Raw genomic sequence first — 27066 nt, 5'->3', positions numbered from 1 at the left:
ACAAGGGTTAAGGGGTAGTGGTGGCTCAAGCAGTAGAGCACCTGCTTATTAAGTCAACTCCCTGGGTTAAAACTCTGTAACCACCCTTCTCTTTACTTTCCAGTAACTTTACCCATCTATTTGCAAGTCATAGGGTATTGAAGAATTCCACTGAAGGCCTTCTTCTTCCTATAAAGGAAGGTCCACCTCCAGCCTATTTTGCATTGATAATTTTTTAGGTAAATTCTCATTTTATGCCTGGGCCAACTAAGGCAGTTGTCTTCCCACTTGTACTTCTCCATAGGAACACACACACACATGCCTGTGTGCCCAGCCATTAAAATTCTCCTATGGCTGCAAAGTCAGGCACATCACACCATACTCAGTTATTAGCTGATATGGTCTCTCAAGAGCTTTTCCCCATGCTAGTCTTGATTTCTACCTAATTAATAATTGTTTAAAATTCTGAAAATTAAAAGCAATTAAAGTTAAAATTCAGAAAAATAAAGGAATAAGATACTGAGAAAAAGAAAATAATTGTTTCCCAGGAAAATATTTACTGTAAATTTAGTTAGGGATTTTGTCAACATAAAATCTTTCTTTCCTTTTATTTCCTTTAATTTTTTAATTATTATGATTTTATAATTGTTATTGCTATATACAAAGGGATTACAGTTACATAAGCCAAGCAAAGGTTCATTTCTTTTTTTATTGTATTTTATTTTAGGGGTAGTATATGGAGGGGTTACAGCTACCTTTATCAGGTAGTGGGTGTATTACTTCTTGAACCTTGATACCTTATCCCCCTTCCCACACACACACCTTCCAATTTCTTTTTTGTTGTTTTTTTTGTTTGTTTGTTTTTTGCCAGTCCTGGGCTTCAGCTCAGGGCCTGAGCACTGTCCTTGGACTTTCTCAAGGCTAGAGCTCTACCCCTTGAGCCTCAGCACCACTTCCAGCTTTTTTGTATGTATGTGGTACCAAGGAATTGAACCCGGGTCTTTGCGCATGCTAGGCAAGCACCTTAACCACTAGGCCAAACTCCCGGCCACCTTCCAATTTCTTTTTGGAAACTGGTACCCCTTTCCTCACTCTCACCTAGTTTTTCCCTCACATCCCTACCCACAAGTTGTATAGTTCATTTTCAACATAGTGTCTGTTGAGTACTACATTTGTTCAACCTTAAATTTTTTTTTTTTTTTTGTGGGTCATGTGGCTTAAACTCAGCCTGGGCACTGTCCCTGAGCTCTTCAGCTCAAGGCTACAACCCTTCCCTCTGCCTGGGCACTGTCCCTGAGCTCTTTAGCTCAAGGCTCCTGACATACCCTTGAAACAAGCCCCATTTCCCGTTTCCTAGACATTAATTAGAGAGATAAGAGTCCCAGGTCCTTTTGTGCCCAGACTGGCTTTGAACCCTGATCCTCAGATCTCAGCCTCCTGAGTAGCTAGGATTACAGGCTTGAGCCACCATGCCTGGCACCCTTAAAATCTTTCATTTTAAATTGCTGATAGATTTTAAAGTCAGGACCAAAATGTGGGAGCAAGTCTGTTTTTACAAATTCCTATAAATATGAATCATCAGATCATGTACATTAAGTGCTTAATTATTGTGACATGAAAGAAGTATGAGAGTTTACAGGGTGGTTGTTGGTAACAGTAGCAGTTTTAGAGTTTCAGTGCTTGAGAAAATAGAATGCTAAAAAGGAAATTCTCCAGTTTCTTTGATATTGTATTCCTATATACACATAAAGTTTGTGAATTTCAGAACAGTATAGTAGTTGAGGAATAATAGTAGTTGTGGAATCAAAGTTTCTAGAAAACATCTCTACTTTGCATTGACCATCTGGATAGATCGCTCTGTCTAACTTTGCCTTAGGAAGTTAGAAATTGTTTTCTCACATCGTATTTTACTGTAAGGAGAAAAAAGTGCAAAATCATTCATGATACCACTGGATAATGAATGTAATTTTTTACAGAGGAAGATAAATATAATATTTACTCACCTATGCTCTTCAAATATTTCCTGGCCGAAGGAATTGTCAGTGGACATACTTTGTTGGTTGCATCTGCTAAAGAAGACCCTGCTGACATCTTACAGGTAAGAACATACTCCCTCTATAAACTAGATAGATACATACTTAAATACATTAATAGGATTTTATATATATTTTGAAACAGGGGTGCAATGTGTAGCTAACATTAGCCTCAAATTCACAGTCTTCCTGCCTCATCCTCCGATTCTTGCGTGTTGATTTAATATAACCAGTTTTGATGGAATCTTTTTGTTTTGTACCAGTTCTGGTCTTGAATTCATGGCTCAGGCATTTTCCTTATGCTGGCACCCTACCATTTGAGCAACACTTCCACTTCTGGCATTTTGCTGGTTACTTGGGAATGAGATCTCATGGATATAATTGAGCCTCTGGCACCCAGCAAATATTGATTCTTTTTTGAAGTGGTATTAGGATCTCAACTCCAGAGTTTCTACTTATTAGTCAGGTGCTCTATCAATAAGCCACATGTTCAGCCTTTTTCTTTCCTGATTATTTTTGAGAGAGGGTCTTCCTTTCTGCCCAAGGTATACCTAAACCGCGATTAACTTTAGAAACTGAAAATGCTAGGATTTTATATTTTTTGTACTTTATAATTTTTTATTGTTTCTGGGCCCTATCATTGAGATCTTTTGTTCAAGGCAAGCACTCTACCACTTTAAGCCACATCACCACTTCCAGTTTTTGAGTGGTTAGGTTAATTGGAATGAGAGTCTCATGGGGACTTTCCTCCTCTGGCTGACTTTGAACCACAGTCCTCAGATCTCAGTCTTCTGAGTAGCTAGTATTACAGGTGTGAGCCACTGATGCTCTGCTACTCTTTTTATACTTTTAATGACATATGAAGCAGCTATCTAGAGCAAAGGATGAATTCTTGACCCATTGCATTAGTTTTGGGGATTATCTTTTCTATGCAGTATTGCCTGTTTAACATTACCAGTTCAAGCAAAATGGGCAGCTAGGATGTTCTAAATAAGCATGAGTGGTTTATTTGTTTTTTGTTTTTGTGAAGATTCTGGGGCTTGAACTCCAGATGTAGGTGCTCTCCCTAAGCCTTTGTGCTCAAGCTTAGAGCTCTTCCTCCTGAGCAACAACTTTATTTCTGACTTTTTTTTTGTTGCCAATACTGGGGCCTAAACTCAGTGTTCTGGGCACTGTCCTTGGACACTTTTTGCTCAAGGCTAGTCTCTGTCACTTGAGCCACAGCACCACTTCTGACTTTTTCTGAGTATTTGGTATGGAGGTATTGAACCTAGGGCTTTGTGCATGATAGGCGAGCACTCTACCACTAGGCTACACTCCCAGCTCCTATTTCTGACTTTTTGATGATTAATTGGAGGTAAGAATTTTACAGACTTTCCTGCCCAGTCTGGCTTCAAACCTCAATCCTCAGATCTTAGCCTCCTGAACAGCTAGGATTATAAGCATAAATGTTTTGTTTTTTAAATATATAATCAGAATAAATAAATGATTACCAGCTGGAGTGTTATATCTACAATGATATGTTTACTCAATGCTTATGACATATATATGTATATATATATGTATATATATATATATATATATGGTTTTTTTTTGCCAGTTCGGGAGCTTGAACTCAGGGCCTGGGCACTGTCCTTGAGCTTTCTCAAGGGTAGTGCTCTATCACTTCAGCCTTCTTGCTTTTTCTGTGTATGTGGTACCGGAGTATCAAACCTAGGGTGTCATGCATGTTAGGCAAGTACTCCACCAATAGGTCACTCTCCCTGCCTGACATATAATAGATATTTGAAGCACCATATTGAATTCATAGTTTAAATTTAAAATGAATACTGCATGTAAAAATATTTTATACTTGGAAATGATTAGCAATTTTGTAGTAACCTCTAGCCTCAGAATGAATAAAACTTCATTAAAAATAAGTCAAAGCATATTTGTTTACTCATAGCAACAGGATATTAATAAAAAAGTAATTTAGTAAAACATTAATTTATGCTGATTTTAGACTTTTTTGTTGAACACGGATTTCATAAATATGAACTTTGTAATATCCCAATCATTTGAAAAGCTTTGTCTTCTATGCAAGAATACTCTTACCTAATATTGAACATATTTGTCAGCTTTGTATAAATATATACTGTATCTGATAGTTTATTTGATTTAGTTCAAAAGATATTAATTTATTTGAAATTAGAAAAATAGTATTATTTTCTAGATGGTTTTGCTGCTATAAATTTTTGTTTTCTTTCTGTTAATTTGATATTAAAGATTTAAAAGAATATATTTGTCATCCATATATTATTCACTGATCACAGATTTAAAGGCAGAATCCAATGACTGGTCACTTCTCTTTCTGCTTTTACTACATTGTAGTACATTTTGGTCTTTCAAAATAAAAACATTTTAAAATTATTTCAGACAAAATCCTTGTTTTGCCACAACATGGAAGAGTTAAGAATGAAAGTAAAGAACTGACGGTTCAATGGTCAAGTATATTATTTAACATCCTTGTACATGCTTAATACCTTATATTTTCCCATGCAATTTACTTTTACTATGTATTTTATTATATATATATATACTTTTTTTACTATATATTTGCTATATATTTGCTTTTTTCCAGTGAATATATAGTATGTTCTTTAAACTAGGCTAACTCTGTCTGTAATATAAATACAAACATTAGCTAACCCTTTGCATATAGAGGTATGAGTACCTGTTTCCTTAATTTCTTTTTCAAATTTTATTTTCTTAGAAAATTATTAGGCTATCCATACATTTTTCAAGGCTTACTACTCTGAAGTGCTAGTTGAGCCGGAAATTTGCTGTTTGACCCCAGGGTTTCCGCTTTTTTTCTCCCCCTCTGGCTACTGTGAGAGCTTATTTAAAATTCTAAATTCTCCCCTGGCAGCCACAGTTAGAGCTTCTTTGGCAAACTGAAAAGACTAAGAAAAAGCATGCAAAAAGCTTCCAGTGACCTACATTTGTGGCCAGCTTTTGAAGATGGCATGTGCTTGATTTTCCAGTAGGGAAATGAAGACAAAGATAAAAATAAAAATGTAAAGGAAAATAAACCTACTTTGCTCTCTATCCCTACCTAGTAAGAATTACTGGTGTAACACTAAACACGCATTAGACGTTGTTTGTGTATCAGTCAGCAGAGGAAAGGAATTTTGTATGCAGAAAAGTTACAATGTGATAGTATATTTACCATAAAGAAGTTGAAATTAATTTGGAATATGACCCTGGATTTTAATCTATTTCCTAACAACATGCAAGACCTTGTCCAAATTGCTTAAACTCATATTCTTCCAGAGTTGTACATTAAAAATGTAAAAATCTGAAACTGCTTTCTAAGTCTTATTACAGCCTTAAATTAGCTTTCAAAGTTTTTCTTTAAAACCCATAAAAATGGTTGTCCTTATTGTTAAGCTCAAAAGAAATGTTAAAAATTTTAAAACTATCATACAGACCTTTTTCAGAGAAGCCATACAAAGTCATAATGAAGAATAGTCGATTTGTCCCCTGAATTTTTGTTTTTTCAAAAGAAAAAAGCATTTCTTTTGATAGGGCCAAATAACTTCAAGTTGTAAAAAAAACGCTATAAAAACTAACAAATAATACTATTCCAGAAACTCACAAATTATCCCGCCTAATGGAACATGTTAAACAGGGTCATAGATGACGTAGACAGACTATACAAAGAATAACTTTGCCACATGTAAAGCCCAGACAAGGCATTCTCCTCAGCTAGTGCTTTGTTAATTGCAAACTGACAAAATGTGGCCTTAGTTTGCCAGATCCTTCTTTTCAAATTGTAAGTTAACTAAATTAAAGGCCTTCAAAATAAGTTTATCCTTTGTGTGGATATCCTTCCAACAGTCTGTGTGTATAAAGATGTTTTACTTTTACTTCTTACAACAAGATTATGATAGAGCTAGGGTATAACTCAGTGCTGAAGTATATGCTTAGCATGTGTGAAAGCCTGGAGTGAATCCCCAGCATTAAAATCAACAGCAGATTATACCATACAAATTGCTATAGAATTAAAATAAACATGCATTTGCCTCCACTTTTCAATTACCAGAGAGCAGAAAGACAATCAGTTATGTCCTGTTGATACCAAGTATTACACAGTAATTATCTAATTTCATAAAAATAACATTTGGCATCCCAAATAGTGCCCCAATACCTTAAGGACTATTATTTGTAATATTTTTCTTTAGAGTAGGATTGTTCTGGAAAAATAAAGTGACTTCAAACAAATAAAACTAGGCCTTTGTTGTTTTTGAGCTAAGCATCTAACGACGCAGGACTTTATAAATGAAGATAATGCCTCACACTCTTCCTAATTCAGACTTCTTTGGTAGTAAATATCTTTGAAACTTTACAAAATTTTCTTTCCAATTCTTTTAAGCTTCTTTGACCTCTGAGTAAGAAGTGATATTGATAATAAAGATGGTTGTCACATCTTCTTTGAAAATTATATTTGGAGTTGTTTGAGTCACATCAGGTTTTTAGAAAATATTATAGTTCATACTCCCTAGAGATGCTTAATTTTGTGATGAATCTTTTGCAAACCTAACAATCCTGTTGTAACTCAAATAATTACTGTAGAACATGTTCGCTTAATATGGATTGTCATTTTTTAAAGCAAGTTAACACATGCAAAGTCACTAAATATTTATTGAAGGGATTTACTACACATGATTTTTCTAACTAAAACTGCAAATACCAATGATGAAATGAAAGTTCACTTTTAAAAATTTTTCATAAAATTTATCTCAAAATTTTTCCTATTAGAACATTGTTTACATATATATGTGTATAGATATATAGACATATTTATACATCTGTATATATAAACATGTATTTAAATGTATATAATTTTATATGCATATATATTCATATTTATATTTATGTAATACATTTATAAGCATATAAATAGTACATGGTTACTGATTTCACAAGAGTTTTTTTGAGGGGTGCGGGAGAGGTCATAAAGCTGAACTTGGCCTGGGCTGTCCCTGAGCTCTTTAGATCAAGGCTACCATCCTACTCTTGAGCCACACCCCACTTCCCATCTTCTAGAGGTAAATTGGAGATAAGAGCCTCAGGTCCTTTTGTATCAGAGCTGGCTTTGAACCTGATCCTTAGATCTCAGCCTCCTGAGGTGCTAGGATTACAGGTGTGAGCCACCACTCTTCTGGCCTTCACAAGATTTTAGCAGTAGTAATTACCTCTCTTCACTTTTTTCTTTTTCTTCTTTTTTTTTTTTTGCTTGTCCTGTGCCTTGAACTCAGGGCCTGAGCACTGTCCTTGGGCTTACTCAAGGCCAATGCTCTACCACATGAGCCATAGCACCACTTCCAGCTTTCTTTTATGTATGTGGTACTGAGGAATTGAACCCTGGTCTTTGTGCATGCTAGGCAAACACTCTACCACTAGGCCAAACTCCTGGCCCCTTTTTACTTTTTGTTTGTTGGTTTATTTTTCCTTTTTGTCAGTTGTGGGACTTGAACTCAAGGCCCAGGTGCTGTCCCTGAGCTCTTTTGCTCAAGACTAGAGCTCTACCACTATGAACCACAGTACCACTTTAGGTTTTCTGGTGGTTAATTGGAAATAAAGAGTTTTACAAATTATGTTGTACAAACCTTGGGCTCTCCTAGCAGAGGTTTACAATAGAGCAAAACCTAGATACATAAAGCCATATAGGATGAGGCTAAAGGAAAGGACCTCCAAGATACAGAAACAAGAGCCCTATAAGGTGTGACTATTGTTCTTAATATACTATGTTATTTCTCATCTCTTTGTCCCTTGATTATCTCATATTGTCACAGTATCTTACCCTGTTATCTGATACATTGTATATATGTTTATTTGAAATAGGATAGGGAAGGGGAAAAACAAGATGAGGGGAGGAAGTAGGGGAGGGAAATAGGAACAAAAACATGAGAAGGGGTAGCAATGATTGTTAAGTAATGTACCTTCTATCTGGCGAATATAATGTAACCCTTCTGTTAATTACAATAAAAAATATTTTAACAAAAGAAAAAAAGTTTTACAGACTTTCCTGCCCAGGCTGACTTTGAATGGCAGTCTTCAGATCTCTTGCTACTCAGGAACCTGAGCCAAAAACACCTGGTTCTTCACTGTCTATAGAATTCCTTATATTATCTTTTCCCTTTGAGTATGATTTGCAATACTCAGAATCAGAAGGAAGATTGACAACATTTAAAAATGAACTACTTGGGGCCGGGAGTTTGGCCTAGTGGTAGAGTGCCTGCCTAGCATGCACAAAGACACAGGTTTGATTCCTCAGTACCACATACATAGAAAAAGGCTGGAAGTGGTGCTGTGGCTCAAGTGGCAGAGTGCTAGCCTTGAGAAAAGCCCAAGAACAGTGCTCAGGCCCTGAGCTCAAGCCCAGGACTGGCCAAAAAAAAAAAATCAACTTCTTTACTTTGTAAAGGAAACTGACAAAAGAAAAGTTCAGTTTTACTGTTAAAATGTTAATAGAAGCAGGGCGCAGTGGCTCATGCTTGTGATCTCAGCCACTCAGGAGGCTGAGATCTGAGGATCATGGTGCAAAGCCAGCCAGGGCACCAAAGACTGTGAGACTCTTTTCCCCAGTTAACCACCAGAAAACCAGAAGTGGCGCTGTGGCTCAAGAGATACGGTGGTAGCCTTCACCCCCAGGCCCAGAGTTCAAGTCCCAGAACAGACAAAAAAAGAAAAAAAAAAAAGGTTAATAGATACTAGTAGTTCATCCTGTTTCTCTTTTAAGTAAAGTGTATGATTTTTTATTTTTTTAAATTTTTTTGGTGGATCATGGGGCTTGAACTAGGGCTGTCCCTGATCTCTTTAGCTCCAGGATACTGCCCTACCCCTGGGCTGGGCCTGGACTTTGTCAGTGAGCTCTTCAGCTCAAGGCTACTGCCCTACCATTGAGCCAAGCCCCACTTCCCATTTTCTAGAGGTGAATTGGAGATAAGAGTCTCAAATACTTTTGTCCCAGGGCTGGCTTTGAACCTTAATCCTCAGATCTCAGCCTCCTGAGTAGCTAGGATTACAGGTGTGAGCCATGGCACCCCAGTTAAAAGTGTATGATTTCTTATTGTAGACTTTCTTTAAAAAATGTGTTGAAAAAGCACCTTTTGAAGTAATATGTTTTGACATAAAATTAGTAAATTCTGTATCTTAGTTCAATATATATATATATATATATATATAGGAAAATTGGTTTAAAAATTATTTAATACATGAAAAATTTTTCTTGACAATGTAACAGTTTTGTTTTGATATATATATACATATATATATATATGTATATATATATGAAGACTTTGGCTGCCTGGGTCAAGATTTGAATTGCATACATTCTTGCTATGACCTAGATAAGAAATTTAAACCTCCCCATGTTTCATTTTTTCAACCTCATTCCTAGATAAGTTCAGGGATAAATTATATGTCTTAAACTGCTTTGGGTTTCTTCTGTAATTGATACGTTTTAAAATGTAATGATTTAGAAATACTTTTATTACATTATTACATTATAATTTTACGTTTCTCTTCCTTACTGAATACTTAATATAGACTTCTACTTCTTGTTTCTCATGTTATACTCCTTCTTTCCTCTTAATAAGGAAAAATGAAAGAAAGATGATCCATTCTTTTCAATATATTCTTGATTTACATGTGAAGTAAAATATGTTAAGGATCTATGGAAATGTGTTACAAATACAATGCTAACCTCAGATTCTCTGACCTCCAGTTTAATGCATTTCCATAACATTTTTCTAAATGCATTAAAAGTCAATTGTTGTTATGCTTTCGTATATTTTGATATTTCAAATAAAATGAACAGTATACCATTAATATATAGATACTTAGTTGTCTGGAATACTTTCATTCAAATTACGGTAACAGTAAATATCATCTTTGAATTTTTTTCTTTTTTCCAACTTTTAGAAATTAAAAGTTGCCAAAACAAACACCAAAAAGAAAATCAACCAAGTAACATAATTAGTGATACAATATCTTATACTTACTGATACACAGATAATGCTTAAGTAGTATTAATTATACAGTTACTCAAACTTGTAAGGATCAAAAGATTTTATTTTTAAGAAGGATTTCTCATGTTGCATGGATTATGTTGCTACATAATAACCCAGTAGTACTTCTGCTGAATTGCAAAATAGCTTAGAGAGGAGTATGATGCCCATAGTTGGTGTAATGCATTGGTAATTAAGAGGGTGTGAGGTTAAGCTTCATTAACTGCTGAGGGATTGTGTCTTGGGATTTTATTATGCCCTAGAGAATACAAAAAAGTGAGAAGGGTCAAACTGTTGGAAACAGATTTTGTTTGTACATCTGCCAAAACAAAGACCACATTGCAGTAGACATAAAAGGCATGAATTAAAAATGAAGCAATATATTCAGTATCTTATGGATAAGGAGAAATGTTTGTGATGGAAAAACATACCAATACTGGCAATAAAAATTGTAATAATTTGGTTTTTACAAATTGCTTTAAATTTTTTTCAAACTTTTGTTTTTCGAAAGTAATGCGCCACCCCCCCCCTTTTTTTTTTCCAATTATGAGTCTTGGACTCAGTGCCTGAGCACTGTCCTTGGACTTTCCTCAAGGATAAGGTTCTCCCACTTGAAACACAGCACCACTTACTGCTTTTTCTGTTTCTGTGACTCTGAGGAGTCAAATCCTAGCCTTCGTGCATGTTAGGCAAGCACTGTACCACTAGGCAACACTCCCCGACCCAATGGCACTTTTTTATTCATACTAACATTATTACATGTTTTACTTGACTCAAAGATAAAGATTTAATTGCACAGAACTTGTAAGCACTGAATTGGAGATAAGAATATAAAAATTCTACACTTCATCTTCAGAAAACTTTATACACTTGCATCTTTTGTTGGTGTGGGATAGAAATTAAAAACTGGGAATTTGGGGTAGTGCAAGAGAGAGCGCTGACCTTTGATTACTATCTGTAATAGTTAAATATTAAATACCTTTATTTTTAGCTCTTCAACATTCTGTTAAAATGGAGGATTTATAAAAACATTATTTTTTTTTCAGTTCATTTGATAATCTCTTGACTAGATGAAGAAGTCACAAAATGGAGGGTAGACAGGAGCTAGTGATTTACACCTATAAATTGGAGTTATAAAGTTACTCAAATTGTAACTTTACCCTCACAGTCTTGAACAGCAAAGAAAATTGATTAAAAAAAAAAAAAAACTTCTGTGAGCAGTACACAGTGGCTCACCCCTGTAATCCTAGCTACTCAGAAGGCTGAGATCTGAGGATCACTGTTCAAAGCCAGCCTGGGCACTAAAGCATATGAGACTCTTATCTCCAATTAATCACTAGAAAATGGGAAGTGGGGCTGTGGCTCAAAGGTAGGGCAGTATCCTTGAGCCCGAAAAGCTCAGGGACAGCACCCATGCCCAGAGTTCAAGCACCATGACCCACAAAACAAAACAAAACAAAATAGCAAAACACTTGTATAACTGTAACTTCTCTGTACATCACCTTTACAATTAAAAAGAAATGTACTCATTACCTGACTTGTGTAACTGTATCCCCTATGTATATCACATTTTTACTAATATATATATATATTTTTAAATGTCTGCTTTCAAAGCATTGTAAAACTAGGAAAATGATGTAGTGTAATAGACTTCTTTTTAGGAGTTGTTTTGTATTTGTGATGGAAAAAACCCTTGAAGGATTTTTTTTTCTTTTCCTCTTCATTTTTTCCCATTCTCTCTTTTCCATAGTTTCTATGGCTATCTTCAGATACACTATGCTATAGCTTGTATAGTTTATTCATGTCCACTATTCTCTACATTTTTATGAATTTACTTCCTTTGGCTCATTTTATTGTTGTTCTGTTACACCTTGCATTGCTAGAGATGAGCCAATGTCTCTCATACTCTACCACTGAGCTACATAACTAATACTTAATGATAATTTTTACTTTTAACATACTCACTGTGATCTCTGAACATTTAGATTTTGAAAGGAGAATGTGGAGTTGGAGGTATGGTTCAGTTGGTAGAATGCTAGCTGCCAAGTTCGAGTCCCTGTCTTGGACTTAACAAGAAAGAATGAAATTAGAATCTACTAGTTAGAAAAGTATGAGGTTAAAAAGTAGCAAATAAGTTTATGATAATTATATTCTTCCCCTGAGTGATTTTTATATCAAATACCTAAATGCACTGATCATTTAACATTTTATGCAAAAATAACAATAATAAGGACTTAGAGTTAGAAAGGTTCAGAATTTCTTACTATCTACTTTGAAATAGACTAGAGGTTAAATAAAATTGAAAATGAAGTTCTGTTTTCTTTGTAAAGTAAGAAGTGAACTGAGGATGCTATAGTTGCATCCTAGCAAGATATAACTGTGTGTAAAGAGAATTGGTGGCTCATCCCTGTATAATTCTGGCTGTTCTGAATGCAAAGTTCTTAAGGACTGCTGTTTGAACCAATTCTGAGCAAAAGGCTTGCAAGACCCTATCTCAACAGAAAAAACTGCACTTGGTAGCAGAGCCTGCTTTAATTATGGAATGCAAGTGTGCATTTACAGACCCTTTTCCTTTCATTCTCTAAACAACAGGAGATAGACAAACAGAAAGATAGACTATACTAAACTACAGATTATGAAAAGCATCAAATAGAATAAATGTAGATTATATGCAAATAGTAGCTCATGGTATATGAGATGTGAGTATCCCCAAATTTTATTATTTGTGGGTTTCTTGAACTAATCAGCAGCAATTACTTAGGAACAATTGCACAGTACATTTCAACAGTCACACAAATCTTAATATTTTTGCATTAATTCTGAAGTACATAGTGCAAAGTTATGTCTAAATATCATCGTCTAAATCAGGTAAGAGTAAAATTTGGCATTTAGATGAATTTCTTTTTTTTTTTTCTTTTTTGCCAGTCTCAGGGCTTGCCCTCGGCCTGAGCATTGTCCTTGGGCTTTCCTCAAGGCTCTACCACTTGAGCTTCAGCACCACTTACTGGCTTTTTCTATGTATGTGGTACCAAGGAATCGAACCTGGGTCTTCGTGCATTCTAGGCAAGCACTCTATCACTAGGCCAAACTCCCAGCCCATTTAGATGAATTTCTAACATTTTACGTTTTGTCAAAGCTCCAGACTTGCTTCATAATTCCAATAAAAATTGTCATATTTTTCTTCAAAGAAATTGAGTTGTTTTTAAGTATTATTCCTATAGTTCTTACTCACAAAAACATCAGAAAAGAACATGATTTCTGTGTTGTTGATAGTCACTGCACATCATCTTCCAAAACAATATATTAGAATTTAGTAAGTCTTCATTTAATCAAAGACTTCAAGGTATATGTACATTGTTAAGTAAGAAATGTAAGCTTGCAGTATAAAGCTTACATTTTAAAATAAACATCTTTATTCTTAGTTGTTACTTCCCTCCTTCAGTGAAAGAATTTCTTCAATTCTAGAATTACAAACTAGTAAACATTACAGACATGCTTTATTTTTACCCTGTGTCAGGCATAACTTTTTTCTTTTGGTATGTAAATTTTCTTAAAATGAACTTAGCCTCATGGGGGAATAGAAGTTATTTTTTCTTTTTTAAGTTTTAGAGCTTAAGCAAGGGTTTAAGTATAATTGGCTAATGAGAGAAATGGAAAAAGGGAAACCATTTCTTCTTCACTACCTAGGAAATAAATTAAAGGCTCAAAATAGTGGTTCTTGCCTGTAATGTTTACACTGTGTGTGCATGCATGTCTGTGTGTGTGTGTGCGTGTGCGTGTGCGTGTACACCAGTTCTAGGGTTTTAGCTCTCTTGGCTTTCTTGCTTACAGATGGTGCTCTGCCACTTGGGGCACATCTCCAATCTAGCATTTTGCTGGTTAATTGGAGATGAAGTCAAATGTTAAGGCCTGAGCTAATTTCTTCTCTTGATCCTTTAAGTCTGAGCCTCCTGATGGGCTAGACTGGGGCACAACACTCATCTTGTCTTTTACTGTTTGAGCTGGAAGAGTGTCCTCTAGCAACTCTTCATCCTTACACAGTAGTTCTGGATGGGTGCGCTGGGTGAGGCCTCCTCAAAAGGCAGGTAACCTTTAGGACTTCTTTTTTATTGAAAGGTCTTCCATTCTTTCTCTTGTTCCTGGATACTTCAAAACTTGTTTGCCACTTTAAAGGAGGACATTATGTCTCTCTGACCTTTATTTTAACTTCCTGGTACTACTGCTTAAATTTGGCACTCTTCATATTTGTTAAACGTAGTTCAGTTTCCCTGTCTCTTCTTCATCTGTGTATCTTGCTTGAGTTTCACTCTGATGATGTTGGTTTCTTTTGATCTTAAAAAGGATATAGATTGGAGAGAGACTGGACAAATGAGACTACCTAAAAATAAAAAGTTTCTGCACAGACAAAGGCATAGCTACTAAAGTAGAAAGACACACAACAATCTGGTTCAACATATTTACTAATAATATATCAGACAAATGCTTTATATCCAATATCTACAGGGAAATCAAGAAACTAATCCCCCCCCCCAAACCCAATAAATCAATCACTAAATGGGCAAGGGAACTAAAGAGAGACTAATCAAAAGAAAGAATAGGGTCTGGGAGTTTAGCCTAGCAGTAGAGTGCTTGCCTAGCATGCACGAGGACCTGGGTTTGATTCTTCGGTACCACATACATAGAAAAAAGCCAGAAATGGTGATGTGGCTCAAGTGGTAGAGCCGTAGCTTTGAGAAAGCCTAAGGACAGTGCCTAGGCCCTGACTGGCCAAAAAAAAAAAAAAAAAAAAAGAGGTTAAAATGGCAAAGAAATGTATGAGAAATAGTTCCAAATCTATGTATATATGGTCATACAGGATGAGACTAAATGAAATGAACTCTAGGATATGGAAACAAGGGGTTTATCTTTGTGATTATTGTTCTTAATGTATTATATGAAGATATTTCTTTTCTCTTTTTTCTCCCTTATGGTTAATCTCATGTAGTTACTGTATCTGACTTTGTTACCTTGTATATTATATATACATTTATTTGTTTATTTGAAATAGGGAAAGGGGAAAACAAGATGATTGGGAGGTGGTAGAGGGAAGGAAATGGAGATGAAAAAGTTGAGAAGGTATCAAGATTGGAGACATAATACACCCACTACCTGTAACTGTAACCCTTCTATTCATATAAATAAAATACAGTACAAATGTAAAAAAGAAATGTATGAGAAAATGCTCATCATCCATGGTCATAAAGGAAATGCAAATAAAAACAACCCTAAGATACCACCTTATCCCAATCAGAATGGCCAATATTCTGAACTCAGTCAACAACAAATGCTTGCAGGGATGTGGAGAAAGAGGAACCCTACTGTACTGCTAGTGGGAATGTAAACTAGTTACAACCACTCTGGAAGGCAGTCTGGAGGTTTCTCAAAAAACTAAAAATAGACCTGTCCTATGATCCAGCCATACCACTCTTGGGTATCTGCCCTGAGCGTCATAACCCAGGTTATGATAAGGACACCTGCACGTCCATGTTCATCACTGCACAATTCACAATAGCCAAGCGATGAAAACAACCCATATGCCCTATTACAGATGAGCGGATACAAAAAATGGCATTCTACATAGCCAACAGACAAGAAAAAAATAATGGTATTTGCTGGGAAGTGGATCAAACTAGAGTAAATCATGTTGAGTGAGATAAGTCAAGACCAAAGGAACAAAAGGCACATGGTCTCCTTGATATGTGAATATTAGATCCAGACAATACAAGAGCGATGACTCCATATTCTGGTACTCAAGGTCATTGACATGATCTTGGAGGTATAAATATAACTACATAGACATAAAAAAATCTATGATGGAATATATACTCTATAGATATGTTATACTATATAGATTGATATGTATCTATAATATACAGACTTTTAGCTTAATTTTAATTATGTTCTAAAATTTATATGCCATATTATGCCATTTATATTGCATATAGAGATTCCTTTCTTGAATACTTGTTTGTTAAACATGACATTTGAAACATGATCTAAAAAATCAGTGTTAATAAAATCTTTCAATTAAAAAAAAAGGGTGTAGTGAGGGCCAGGAATATGGCCCAGTGGTAGAGTGCTTGCCTAGAGTGGTAGATCATGCTAGCCTTGAAAAAGCCCAAGGACAGTGCTCAAGCCCTCAGTTCAAGCCTCAAGACTGTCAAGAAAAAATGGGGTGGGGGGATTATAGAGAGTCACAGGGAGAACCAAAAAGTCATTTTCCTATCTGATTTAGGAGGTGATGTTGGAAATTCAGTTAACAAAACATTTTGATTGACAAACTGACAATGAGACCAGAAGACATCATTTATGCTTTTACTATAAACTAGAAGAGCAGGGAATCTTTTGATCTTTGTGGTATGGTCAACACTAATAATCATGAAGCTCTGTTTCGAAAGATATCCCAAGAAAGTCAATTAAGGTAGGGAATTTGGCCCAGTTTCCTTGTGACATTCAGCTTTTGGTTAGTACACAAATTTTGGTCACTGATCCTGGTTTGGGGCTTCCATCATCTTCCCAGTTTCCTCCTAAAATCCCTAGTTCTTTCACTGCACATGAAAACTACTTCAGGTGTTAAAAAAAAAAAAAGCAGTTTCCAAAAGGTGAAAGTTTTTACTAGGATGTATTTTATTATAACACGGTAATATAGGAAGAAATAGAAAAAACAAGGAAACATTTTCAGCTCCTCACATAAAAATGGGAGAAAAGGGCCGTAGTGTGGCCTGATGATAGAGTGCCTGCCTAGCATGCATTAAGCCCTGGGTTTGATTCCTCAGTACCCCATGTATACACAGGAAAAGCTGGAAGATATGCTATGGCTCAAGTGGTAGAGAGATAGCCTTGAGAGAGTCGAAGGACAGTACCCAGGCCCTGAGTTCAAGCCCCAAGGCTGGCAAAAGAAAAAAAAATGGGAGAAGACTCCATAACTGTTTCTGTAAGTATAGAAATTAAAATCTTTTTAAATTTGAATTCATTGCTGAAGCATTAAACTTCATGTTTGATATCACCCTTTCTTTTGTTGTATAGGTAACTATATTATGGATTAATACTAAGGCATAGTTTTTTTGTTTGCCTTTTGTTTTTATTTTTGTATTTATTTTTTGCAAGCACTCTACTACTAGAAACTCCCAGCCCCGGGATAAGTTTTTTATAAAGTGCAGAATTACGTACTTTTGCTGACATCAAGATTTAAGAAATTTCCTTTTTATCACAGATGCTCAATAATGTGTCATTTGTTTCCTTAGGAACTTCCTGCACCATTACTTGATGACAAATCAAAAATTCCAGATGTATGTCATAAAATGGCGGAAAATAATATGAAGATGAAGATAGCTTGGCGGTACCAATTGTTGCCCAAGATGGAGGTAAACCAATATACAAACTCCTAAAATTTGCAAATGAATTTCTTTCTATTTTATACAACCTCTTGTAGTGCCTCTGTTATTGTTTTGAATGTAGTATGAGGTATATTCATTAGCCTAAGCAGCTCATTTGTAGATTATGTGATACAACTGATGTCTTTCTTCTTTCTTTTTTTTTTTTTTTTTTGCCAGTCCTGGGCTTAAGCTCAGGGCCTGAGCACTGTCCTTGGACTTTTCTCAAGGCTAGAGCTCTACCACTTGAGCCTTAGTTCCACTTCCAGCTTTTTCTAAATATGTGGTACCGAGGAATCGAACCCGGGTCTTTATGCATGCTAGGCAAGCACTCTGCCACTAGGCCAAACTCCTGGCCCCTTTCATCTTTCTTTTCTTTCTTTCTTTCTTTCTTTCTTTCTTTCTTTCTTTCTTTCTTTCTTTCTTTTTTCTTTCTTTCTTTCTTTTTTCTTTCTTTCCTCTCTCCCTCTCTCTCCCTCCCTCCCTCCCTCCCTCCCTCCCTCTCTCTCTCTCTGTCTCTCTCTCTCTGTCTCTGTCTCTGTCTCTGTCTCTCTCTCTCTCTTTCTCTCTCTCTTTCTTTCTTTCTTTCTTTGCCAGTCCTAGGGCTTGAACTCAGAGCCTGGGCACTGTCCTTGGGCTTTCTAAAGACTAACATTCTAACATTTTGAGCCATAAGCTTATTCTGTGTATGTGGTACTAAGGAATCAAACTCAGGCTTCATGCATGCTAGGCTTCTAACACTAGGACCAGCCCAAGTGATGCTTTTCTTACAAATAAAAGTATGGCAGATTGGTATTTTACTAGTATATGCTAATCAAGCTGAATGAGATTTATTATAACTTTACACATATGTTTGTATGTGTATATATATAATGTACATTCACACATACAGAGGCACAAATACACACACATACACACACACGCACGCACGCACGTACTGCCTTATCTGTCAAATTAGATTTTTTCTTACAAAAATACATTATTTTATTTCTCCTGTAATTCCTATATAGAATTCTTTATTCCACGGGTAAAAGCCAGAGTAAGTGATAAAGTGATATAATCAAGCTTTTTTCAACCTGTTATGGTTCCTACATTTAATATGAGTAGTAGTTATTTAGAATTATTATTTTCATTCCTATACATTTTCAGTGATCACATGTTGTAACTCAGCTAGTTGGTAACCTCCCCTATCTAAATGTCTAGTGATTGAACTGAGACTCAAAGTGATTTAGGAACTGGGTAACTTTCTGTTATGCCATACTGAGACGTAAGAAATGATAACAGTTTTAAGAAAATGTCTTCTTTACATTCTGTGGTACAGTTCTTTTCTTAAAAATTTCTTTTTACACTACTAGATGTAAGGTGTAATATTGTCTTGTAGCTATTTTTTCCTGACCCCAATCAGAATTCATTTCCTTTTAGCATAGTGAATTTTTATATCCATTCTACTCTCATCCACATATGACAAAGCTAAAAAGTAGTTAACTGTAAACTGACTAGTTATTTATGATATTATAATATAAAAACATCTGATTTCATAAAATTAATACTTTTTATGAATAGTTACTTATAATTTAGTGTCATTTTTAAAGAAATACTTCAGAATTGGTTTTACAGTTCTAAGCCACAAAAGATTTTAATATTTAGAAAACTATTAGGTGAGGGGGGAAAACTTGGAATATATATATATATATATATTTTTTTTTTTTTTTTTTTTGCCAGTCCTGGGCTTGAGCTCAGGGCCTGAGCACTGTCCTTGGACTTTCTCAAGGCTAGAGCTCTACCACTTGAGCCTCAGCACCACTTCCGGCTTTTTTCTATGTATGTGGTACCGAGGAATCGAACCTGGGTCTTCATGAATGCTAGGCAAGCACTTTAACCACTAGGCCAAACTCCCGGCCTTGGAATATATTTTTGTCCTTTAGTAACATATTTGTTTTCTTATTTACTGAATGCATTATTTTCTTTAATCAATAATAAAATTTTATATGTACTTGTAAATATCTTAGTGGTAATATCTAATATAAATTTTGAATAATAGGAATTGAGAAAAGCTTCCAATTTTATTTTTACATTTTAATGAATTATTTTTTATGTAAACTCACAGTATGAAATCAATTTTCTGCCTTAATTTGTCTGAAATGTGAAATTTTTATGATATAACATTGTTTGGAAACATTAGTAGAAACAAGAACCTAAAAGGCATTCCTAGCTTCTTTACAATTCAATGTTTTCTGAGTGCATAGGACTTTGAGAACTTTCAGTTTGCTGATAAATTTAACTCAAACTTAAAAGAAATGAAAAGTCTCTTTTTCTTTTTTTTTCTTCTCTCTCTCTCCCCAGGGTAAGTCTGCTAAAATAGATTATTCATGCTTATTTGATTCAGGTAGGCTTTTGCAAGCTTCCCTACTAGGCCTGGGAATTTGGTACATTGAAGCCTTTTCAGAGGCTTCTGACATAGACCAAGCTTTTATTGCATGGTGTTTTATTATAGCCAAATCCAAGTCTCCACCCAGTTTGTAGGCACTCTGCTTATTCTTTTGAATCAGGAAAGGTTATCACCTACCTTAATCCATGCTACTGCATGGATTAGGGACACCAGTGTGCCCCTGGATTCTCAAAGAGGATCCTGAAAACTTCTGGGTTTTTTTTTTTTCTTTTTTGCTGTCTTTACTAAATTCTATTGGGCCTTAGAGGGATTTGCATCCGAAATGGGCAACCTGGTGTTTTTCTCAATGAAGACATCAGATCAAAGTTCAGTTAGTCAAGGCCTTTCAAAAACATTAAGGGGGCTTGGTCTTACACAATAAAAAGATGAGCTCTAGCAGAGATTGCAGTGAAAACATTCTGAACTATAATCCGGATAAAGAATAGATTATAAGCCAAAGAACAGACCTTGTTTAAATTGCTTTAGACTAATAACTTTACATCTAAAACTTTGCACCCTATTTTAAGAGACATTTAATGTCCTATAATTTATTTGTCAATATTTTGAGAGCCACAATTCTGTACATACGATTATTGTATTGAAAAAGTTAGATTGAAGCTAACTGATGTCTTTCATTAATGAAAATAAGCAGTAGCTTATGGAAGCATGAACAGGCATTTTATTTAGAAAGAAAATGTCAGAGCCACAGACTGAGACAAATGTTCCAGTTAGAATTAAACATTTTTTATTTCATGTTGCTGTATAATTTGATGTCTTTACACATTTAACTTAATCTGAATCACTGATCTTAAACGTTAGGCAAAATTGTGTTTCTTATCTAAAAATAATCACTTAGTAAAATGTAAGATAAAGATCATATACAGTTCTCATATTTGTGAAGATTTTCTAGTTTTTTGAGTGCTCTCAAAATTGCCTGTTTTGTAATATTCAAGACAATGTAAATGATGTAAGATAGGATCAGGACTTTTACCAGAAGCTTTTGCTAGGTGGAATTTGTTAACAGTTCAACATAAAGTGAGAATGAGAGTGAGAAAGAAAGCAAGAATGTGTGTGTGTGTGTGTGTGTGTGTAAGGAAGAGACTGGGGAGGGGGCAGGAGAGAGAACAAAAAGACAGTGATTTCTAGTGTGTTCAGTGAAATCAGCCCAGAATCCATCCAAAGCAATAAAATAATTAGTAGATATTTACTATTTGATAGTTAATTTCCCACAAGAAGGATAATTTGTCAGACATATTAGATCAAACTCACATAGATTATTAACATACTCATACTTTAACATGTGCTTTGTTTCTGTCTAGAGTAATGTATGCTTTATCATATAACTTTAATTTTAACTTTGTAAGGAATATTGAACATGTGTGTATGCATACATGTGTATAAAATTGTGTTAGCATTTAATTTTTCAATGAGGCTTAGTTTATTATATTGAAATACTTGGTTTATTTTTGGACCACTAACCAAAGTAATTTGACTGAAGTTTTTTCATTAGTTCTTAGCTACTGCACATTTAATTTGTCATTAAAATTCAGAGTTATTTATATATGTATAGTTATATACATATTACTTTTTTAAGTTGGAGATGTATACAGCATAGTTTACAAAAAGTAAAAGGTATCAAATTTTTATAAACTTAGGAACCAGTAGTAGTGAAGAAAAATATGAAGTGAAAAGTTTAATTTTGAACTGTACATAGTTTAAATAATAAAAGTTATTATATTCTTTGAAATTTACTTTTTCCCTATAAATATTAAAATATTTAAATATTCCACTATTTCCCTGGTGTACAACAAATAAATTGTAGTTAAAATAACATTTTAATAACCAATATGGTTTAATTTATCAGGTTGGACCTGTGTCATCTTCAAGATTTGGTCATTATTATGATGCATCAAAAAAGATATCTGAAAAACTACTTGAGGCTTCAAAGTGGCATGGATTTTTTCTTCCAGAAAAAGTGTCTTCGGCCCTTAAAGTAGAACTCTGGTAAGTTAATTACACATATAGTAGCAAATTCTGAGTTTAGCTATTAATAAAATTAATTTTAAAACATTTTTCAAAGAAATGTATATCTAAGGATATACATATATAAAGATAGATTCATTTTATATATATATATATATGAATATTGTATAGAAAGAAAAAGAGAGAGAGCTTGAGAGAGAAAGGGAGAGAAGCCAGGGCACAGTGGCTCACACCTGTAATCATAGCTACTGAGGAGGCTAAGATCTGAGGATCAAGATTCAAAGCCAGCCCAGGCACAAAAAGACCTGAGACTCTTATCACCAATAAACCTCTAGAAAAAATGGGAAGTGGGGCTTGGCTCAAGGGTAGGGTGGTAGCCTTGAGCTGAAGAGCTCAGGGACAATACCCAGGCCGAGTTCAAGCTCCATGACCCACAAAAAAGGGAAAAAAAAAAGGAGAGAGAGAGAGAATAACCAAGTGGGATACAATTTCTGCTGTTTTTATTTTCAAGAAAATGTGAAATATTTCTAATTCAGGACCTTTCAGCTCAAACTGCAAGTAAATAACTAATAAATGCTTATTAATGATAATAATATAGAAATGACATAAAGTAATACTTCTTTTTCAAGAGCTATATCAAAATGTAAGCAAGTATGTACAAATATTTTGTATTTTATTTATTAAGGATTTCTGATTTTAGTTATGTTGTAAATAGAACCATCTATATAATTTTAGATGTCCAGAGAATTTAGATTTTATATTTTACAACAAACAGCTTTAAATATTAAAATAACTCAACTTGTTTATAATATTAATTAGAGCTCCAAAAATTACAGAGCTATATATTAATTTATAAAACATTAAGAATATTTATTGTGGATTCATACGGTAGTAAGCAAAGGATTAAGTTGTATCCTGTTTTTTCTTTAGCATTATGAAATCATTTTTGAAGGGAAGTGACTTATTAGTGGAGGAAAATGATTTATTACATTGGCAGAAAATAATTAAATAAAATGAAAGATCCACAGTCTTTTTCTCAAGTTCATAGCTAAGAATGTAGTGAACAGTATTTATTTCAGAATTTTTTTCACTTTATTAGTGGGTTCTGTAATCTGGCTAAGGACTTAACAAAACTGACTATTTTGATATTATTATAGCAGTAGTAGCTCCCACATGTATATTGAGTATCTCATGTAATCCTTTTACTCTGAACAAAAGTTTGTATTCCCGTTTTCCAGAAAAAAAATGGTTGCTAAAATTTACAGAAATTATTTATCTGAGTTTTAACTATTAGCAGATAGAACCTGGACCAATGTTTGATACCTCTTTTTACTTCACTACTGTGATTTTTTTTATGTTTACTATGTTGTGTTAAAAGAACACTGAAAAAAAATAAAAAAAAAAAAAGGGCCGGGAGTTTGGCCTAGTGGTTAAAGTGCCTGCCTAGCATGCACGAAGACCCTGGTTCGATTCCTTGGTACCACATACATAGAAAAAAGCCGGAAGTGGTGCTGTGGCTCAAATGGTAGAGCTCTAGCCTTGAGAAAGTCCAAGGACAGTGCTCAGGCCCTGAGCTCAAGCCCAGGACTGGCAAAAAAAATAAAAAAAAAAAAAATCTGCTCTGATACTGAGTTCATCCTACTGTTAAACTTAGGCAAATCTCTTAAATTATATGAAAGTCAGTATCCTCTTGTGAAAATTTAGCGGTGAAGGAAAGATGAAATACTCCATACTCTGCATATATCACTCATTATTCAAATCATTTTATTGATATACTTGATCCCAATTTTTGCCATACATATACATATACCTATATGTATCATGTACATATAAGCTTGGAAAATTGGTCAAAATAGCTTTTCCTCATTTCTCAAATAATAAGTGGTAGAACTTAGATTCCACATTCATTCTCCATGACTCGGAATTGTGTGTTAGCCTCAGGAGGTGCTGCCTCCATTCTGGAGTACATAGAACACTTGGGCTAGTTGTGTACCTTCATAATCAACTTCTTGCCTAACATGCATAAGTTTCTAGCACTACAAAAGTAAGATATCAAGTATGAATCTTTAAAATAATGGAGTGTTAACTTTTGAAATTTAAAACATATTTTAATGATAAATGTATAAGGGTTTTATTCTCTTTCATCCTACAAGGAAGAGAGAAGTTAACTTTATTCAAATACCTACACCAGGTGAGTTTCTTATTCCACACATTTGACCCTGGCCTATTTAAGTTTTCCAAGCACCCACTGAGAGAAATAATATTATCTCCATTTTTTAGGGAATTGAGAGCAGATATACTAAATAACTTTCCCACTATTGCAGTGATACTAGGTAATACCCAAACCCAAATTTCTAAACTTCCCATTTATTCAGGCAGTAAATTTGTAACCCACTAAGCGGGGTGCCAGCTGAGCTGTCCTTTGCGTGACTGTGAGGATGTTGGCTAGCATTCTTTAAAATATATATTTTCTGAGTGTGTTTTGAGAACTAGCAATTTTGCATAGGAGAATTTATGGATTTTAATTATCAAGGCAGTATTTCATTTCATAGTAGTTAACTGATAATTCATTTATTTCATATTAAACTTAAATGCTTAATTAAATGTAATTAAACTTTAAACATGTAATTAAATTAATTTTGAAAATGGGTACTTTACCATGTGAGATTTATTTTAATTTATGAAAAGCATGTGCTCATTTCACTGAAATGAACTTTACTGGTTCATTTATAAAACAATAAAGCTAAGCCTCATACTTGTCTATACTTTTCCTATAATTAAAGCTACAGGATATATCTGCATGCCACTACCATATGTGAGGATATAATATATAATTTCATAATTTCTAAAGGCACTATTGATAACATGTAAAGATTTTTATAGTAAGTAAAACTGAAGGTCATTTGAAATTTTCAGTAATTAATTTTAAATTATTGGTAGGCTTGCCTAAGGAAAATGTTCATATATACTGTTTAAATTTTCAAATTAAAATCTAGGTTAAAAACTTGACATGTATCACAATATTATTATCAAGACAGCTTTGATATTTTACTCTCATAAATCAGATAATCTGAATCACAAGGTAATAGATAAGGAAGCTGAGTTTGAGAAAAAGTAAAATTTGTTAATTTGATATTAATTCAAAATGCTAGCAGATATTCTCAAGGTTAGTTTGGTTTCCTCACTAGAGAGGAAATTTGTTTGAGCCCTAACTTCCATTTGGAAGTGGGGCCTTTGGGAGACAACTAAGTTTATATGCGATCACAAGTCCAAGATGAAGACACTGACTGGTTTGGTCATTTGCTGAAGACTACTCAGTATTCCCAAGATTATAAAAGCCTTAATCTGATTAAGATGGCAAGATTTCTGACATTCTAATCACCTCTTGAAGGCTCTACTTCTTAATATTGTCACATTGGTTTTACCTGAATTCTGAAAGGGACATTTCCAAACCATAGCAGAACCTGAGTCAACTAAGGTACCCACTATTTGATCAAATATTTTTTAATTGTGGGTACTTTGTATCTTAAATATTGACCTTTTATATTGGTAGTAAAGAAAATAAATTTATTTTGATATGTTTCTTTAAATTTCAAGGTTTTAGTTTTACATGTTTATCTAACTAAATAGCTAGTAACTTCTTATTCTGCTAATATTTCACTGATTAGATTGAATGAGCTGAATCTTAAGAAAATCAGTCCTCTCCATAGGAGAATTTATAGGACAAAATCAATAGTAGAACAAGAAATAATACTTAAGATTTTAGAAATCATTCCAGTATTTTTTTCCTGCCAAATTTTAACATCTTACATTGGACCTCAATAAGCCATATGTCGTATTTTCTTAGACCAAGTATAGTTGTACTCTTCATTCAATCTCTACTTTTGTTCATTATGCTTACACAATTACAGTGTCATTTTTTTTCTTTCCTATAGGTGGGAAAAGAGTTTTTCTTTACTTATATATACTTATTGCTTGAATCTACAACATAGATTTTTAATCATAGGTTGGTAAATTAATGCATCAATATACAAATGTATCAATAACTGAAGTAAGAACAGCCTTAGTTCATAACACAGAGATTTAGTGGGGTAAGATCAGTAACTAAAGCAGAGTTATATGAGTATATTTTATTTCAAAGTTAATTACATATTTCTTAGATTGATAAGCAGAGAAACACAGTATATGTAGAATTTATGAATAGAAAGTTCACCCTCATGAGAAAGAAATTATAGAATACAGCTTATATGTAAAAATTCTGAAATCACATAGCTGTACAACTGTAGTATAATCTACATTTTAGAAGGACATAGCGATTTAATAAAAATCTCAGAACTGATTAAAAGGCATCATGTTCATAAAAACATTTTTGTTTATCTACTGACCTGGAGATACTGTAATTAGGTGGGAAAAACCATATCTGAAAATTAGAGAATCATTATCTTTCCCTTGTTTGTAATCAAGGAAGAAAAGTTGCTTGTATGTTTGCCCTCTTTTTCCTTTTTTCTTAAAGGGGCTCACAAGTACACAGAGTTTAGTGGATTATTCTACTCCTCACTTCGCGTATGACATGCTATCTTTGTTGGTGTTTTCTTCATATATTTGGAATCTTGGAATGTATTCTAGAAGGCTGAGGAATTTCGTATTAAAAGTTGGTCACATTAAGACCATAGCTCTGATAGATGATTTAAGACATTTAGAAGATGAGGCCTAGTAAAAGATTGTGTGTATGTCCTTTAGGGGGATATTGGAACTATTGCCCATTGTCTCTCTCTTTTTTTCTCTGCCCAAAGAAAACTCACATCTTAATACAGATACTATAAGACTTTGAAGTCTTAAATGGCTTTCCCTAATCTAATTGGTAATCTTCTCTCTGATCTCACTGGTCTCAGTATGATTGGAATAAATGGAATTCAAGAATATTTTCCATGTTTCTAATATTATAATTTGTAGTAACCTTTACTGAATAAATAAAACAAACACTTGTCTAATACCTTTTTATTTAAATTTTTAATATATTTTTATTGTAATTAATAGAAGGGTTACATGATATTTGCCAGATAAATGGTGCATTAATTCCCATACATTGATACACTTTCACATGTCTTGGTCCCCATTTCCCTTCCACCCCTCCCCCACCCCTCATCTTGTTTTCCCCCATTCCCTATCCAATTTCA

General features: G+C 34.3%; 1 protein-coding gene across 2 annotated transcripts in view; it reads left to right on the top strand.

The window, feature by feature from the left end:
• The window catches only part of Elp4 (elongator acetyltransferase complex subunit 4), a 178827-nt gene that overhangs the window by 15486 nt on the left and 136275 nt on the right, over positions 1-27066 (top strand). For both annotated transcript variants that reach the window (XM_090347951.1, XM_090347952.1), the window contains exons 3-5: positions 1956-2077; positions 17350-17469; positions 21771-21910. In XM_090347951.1, coding sequence (XP_090204077.1) covers positions 1956-2077; positions 17350-17469; positions 21771-21910 — 382 coding nt within the window. The remainder of the gene's footprint in view (positions 1-1955; positions 2078-17349; positions 17470-21770; positions 21911-27066) is intronic.

The sequence above is a fragment of the Megascapheus bottae genome, chromosome 16 (assembly GCF_031878675.1).
Source record: "Megascapheus bottae isolate mThoBot1 chromosome 16, mThoBot2.hap1, whole genome shotgun sequence".
Lineage (NCBI taxonomy): Eukaryota > Metazoa > Chordata > Mammalia > Rodentia > Geomyidae > Megascapheus > Megascapheus bottae.
This window is presented reverse-complemented; position numbering and strand designations above follow the sequence as displayed.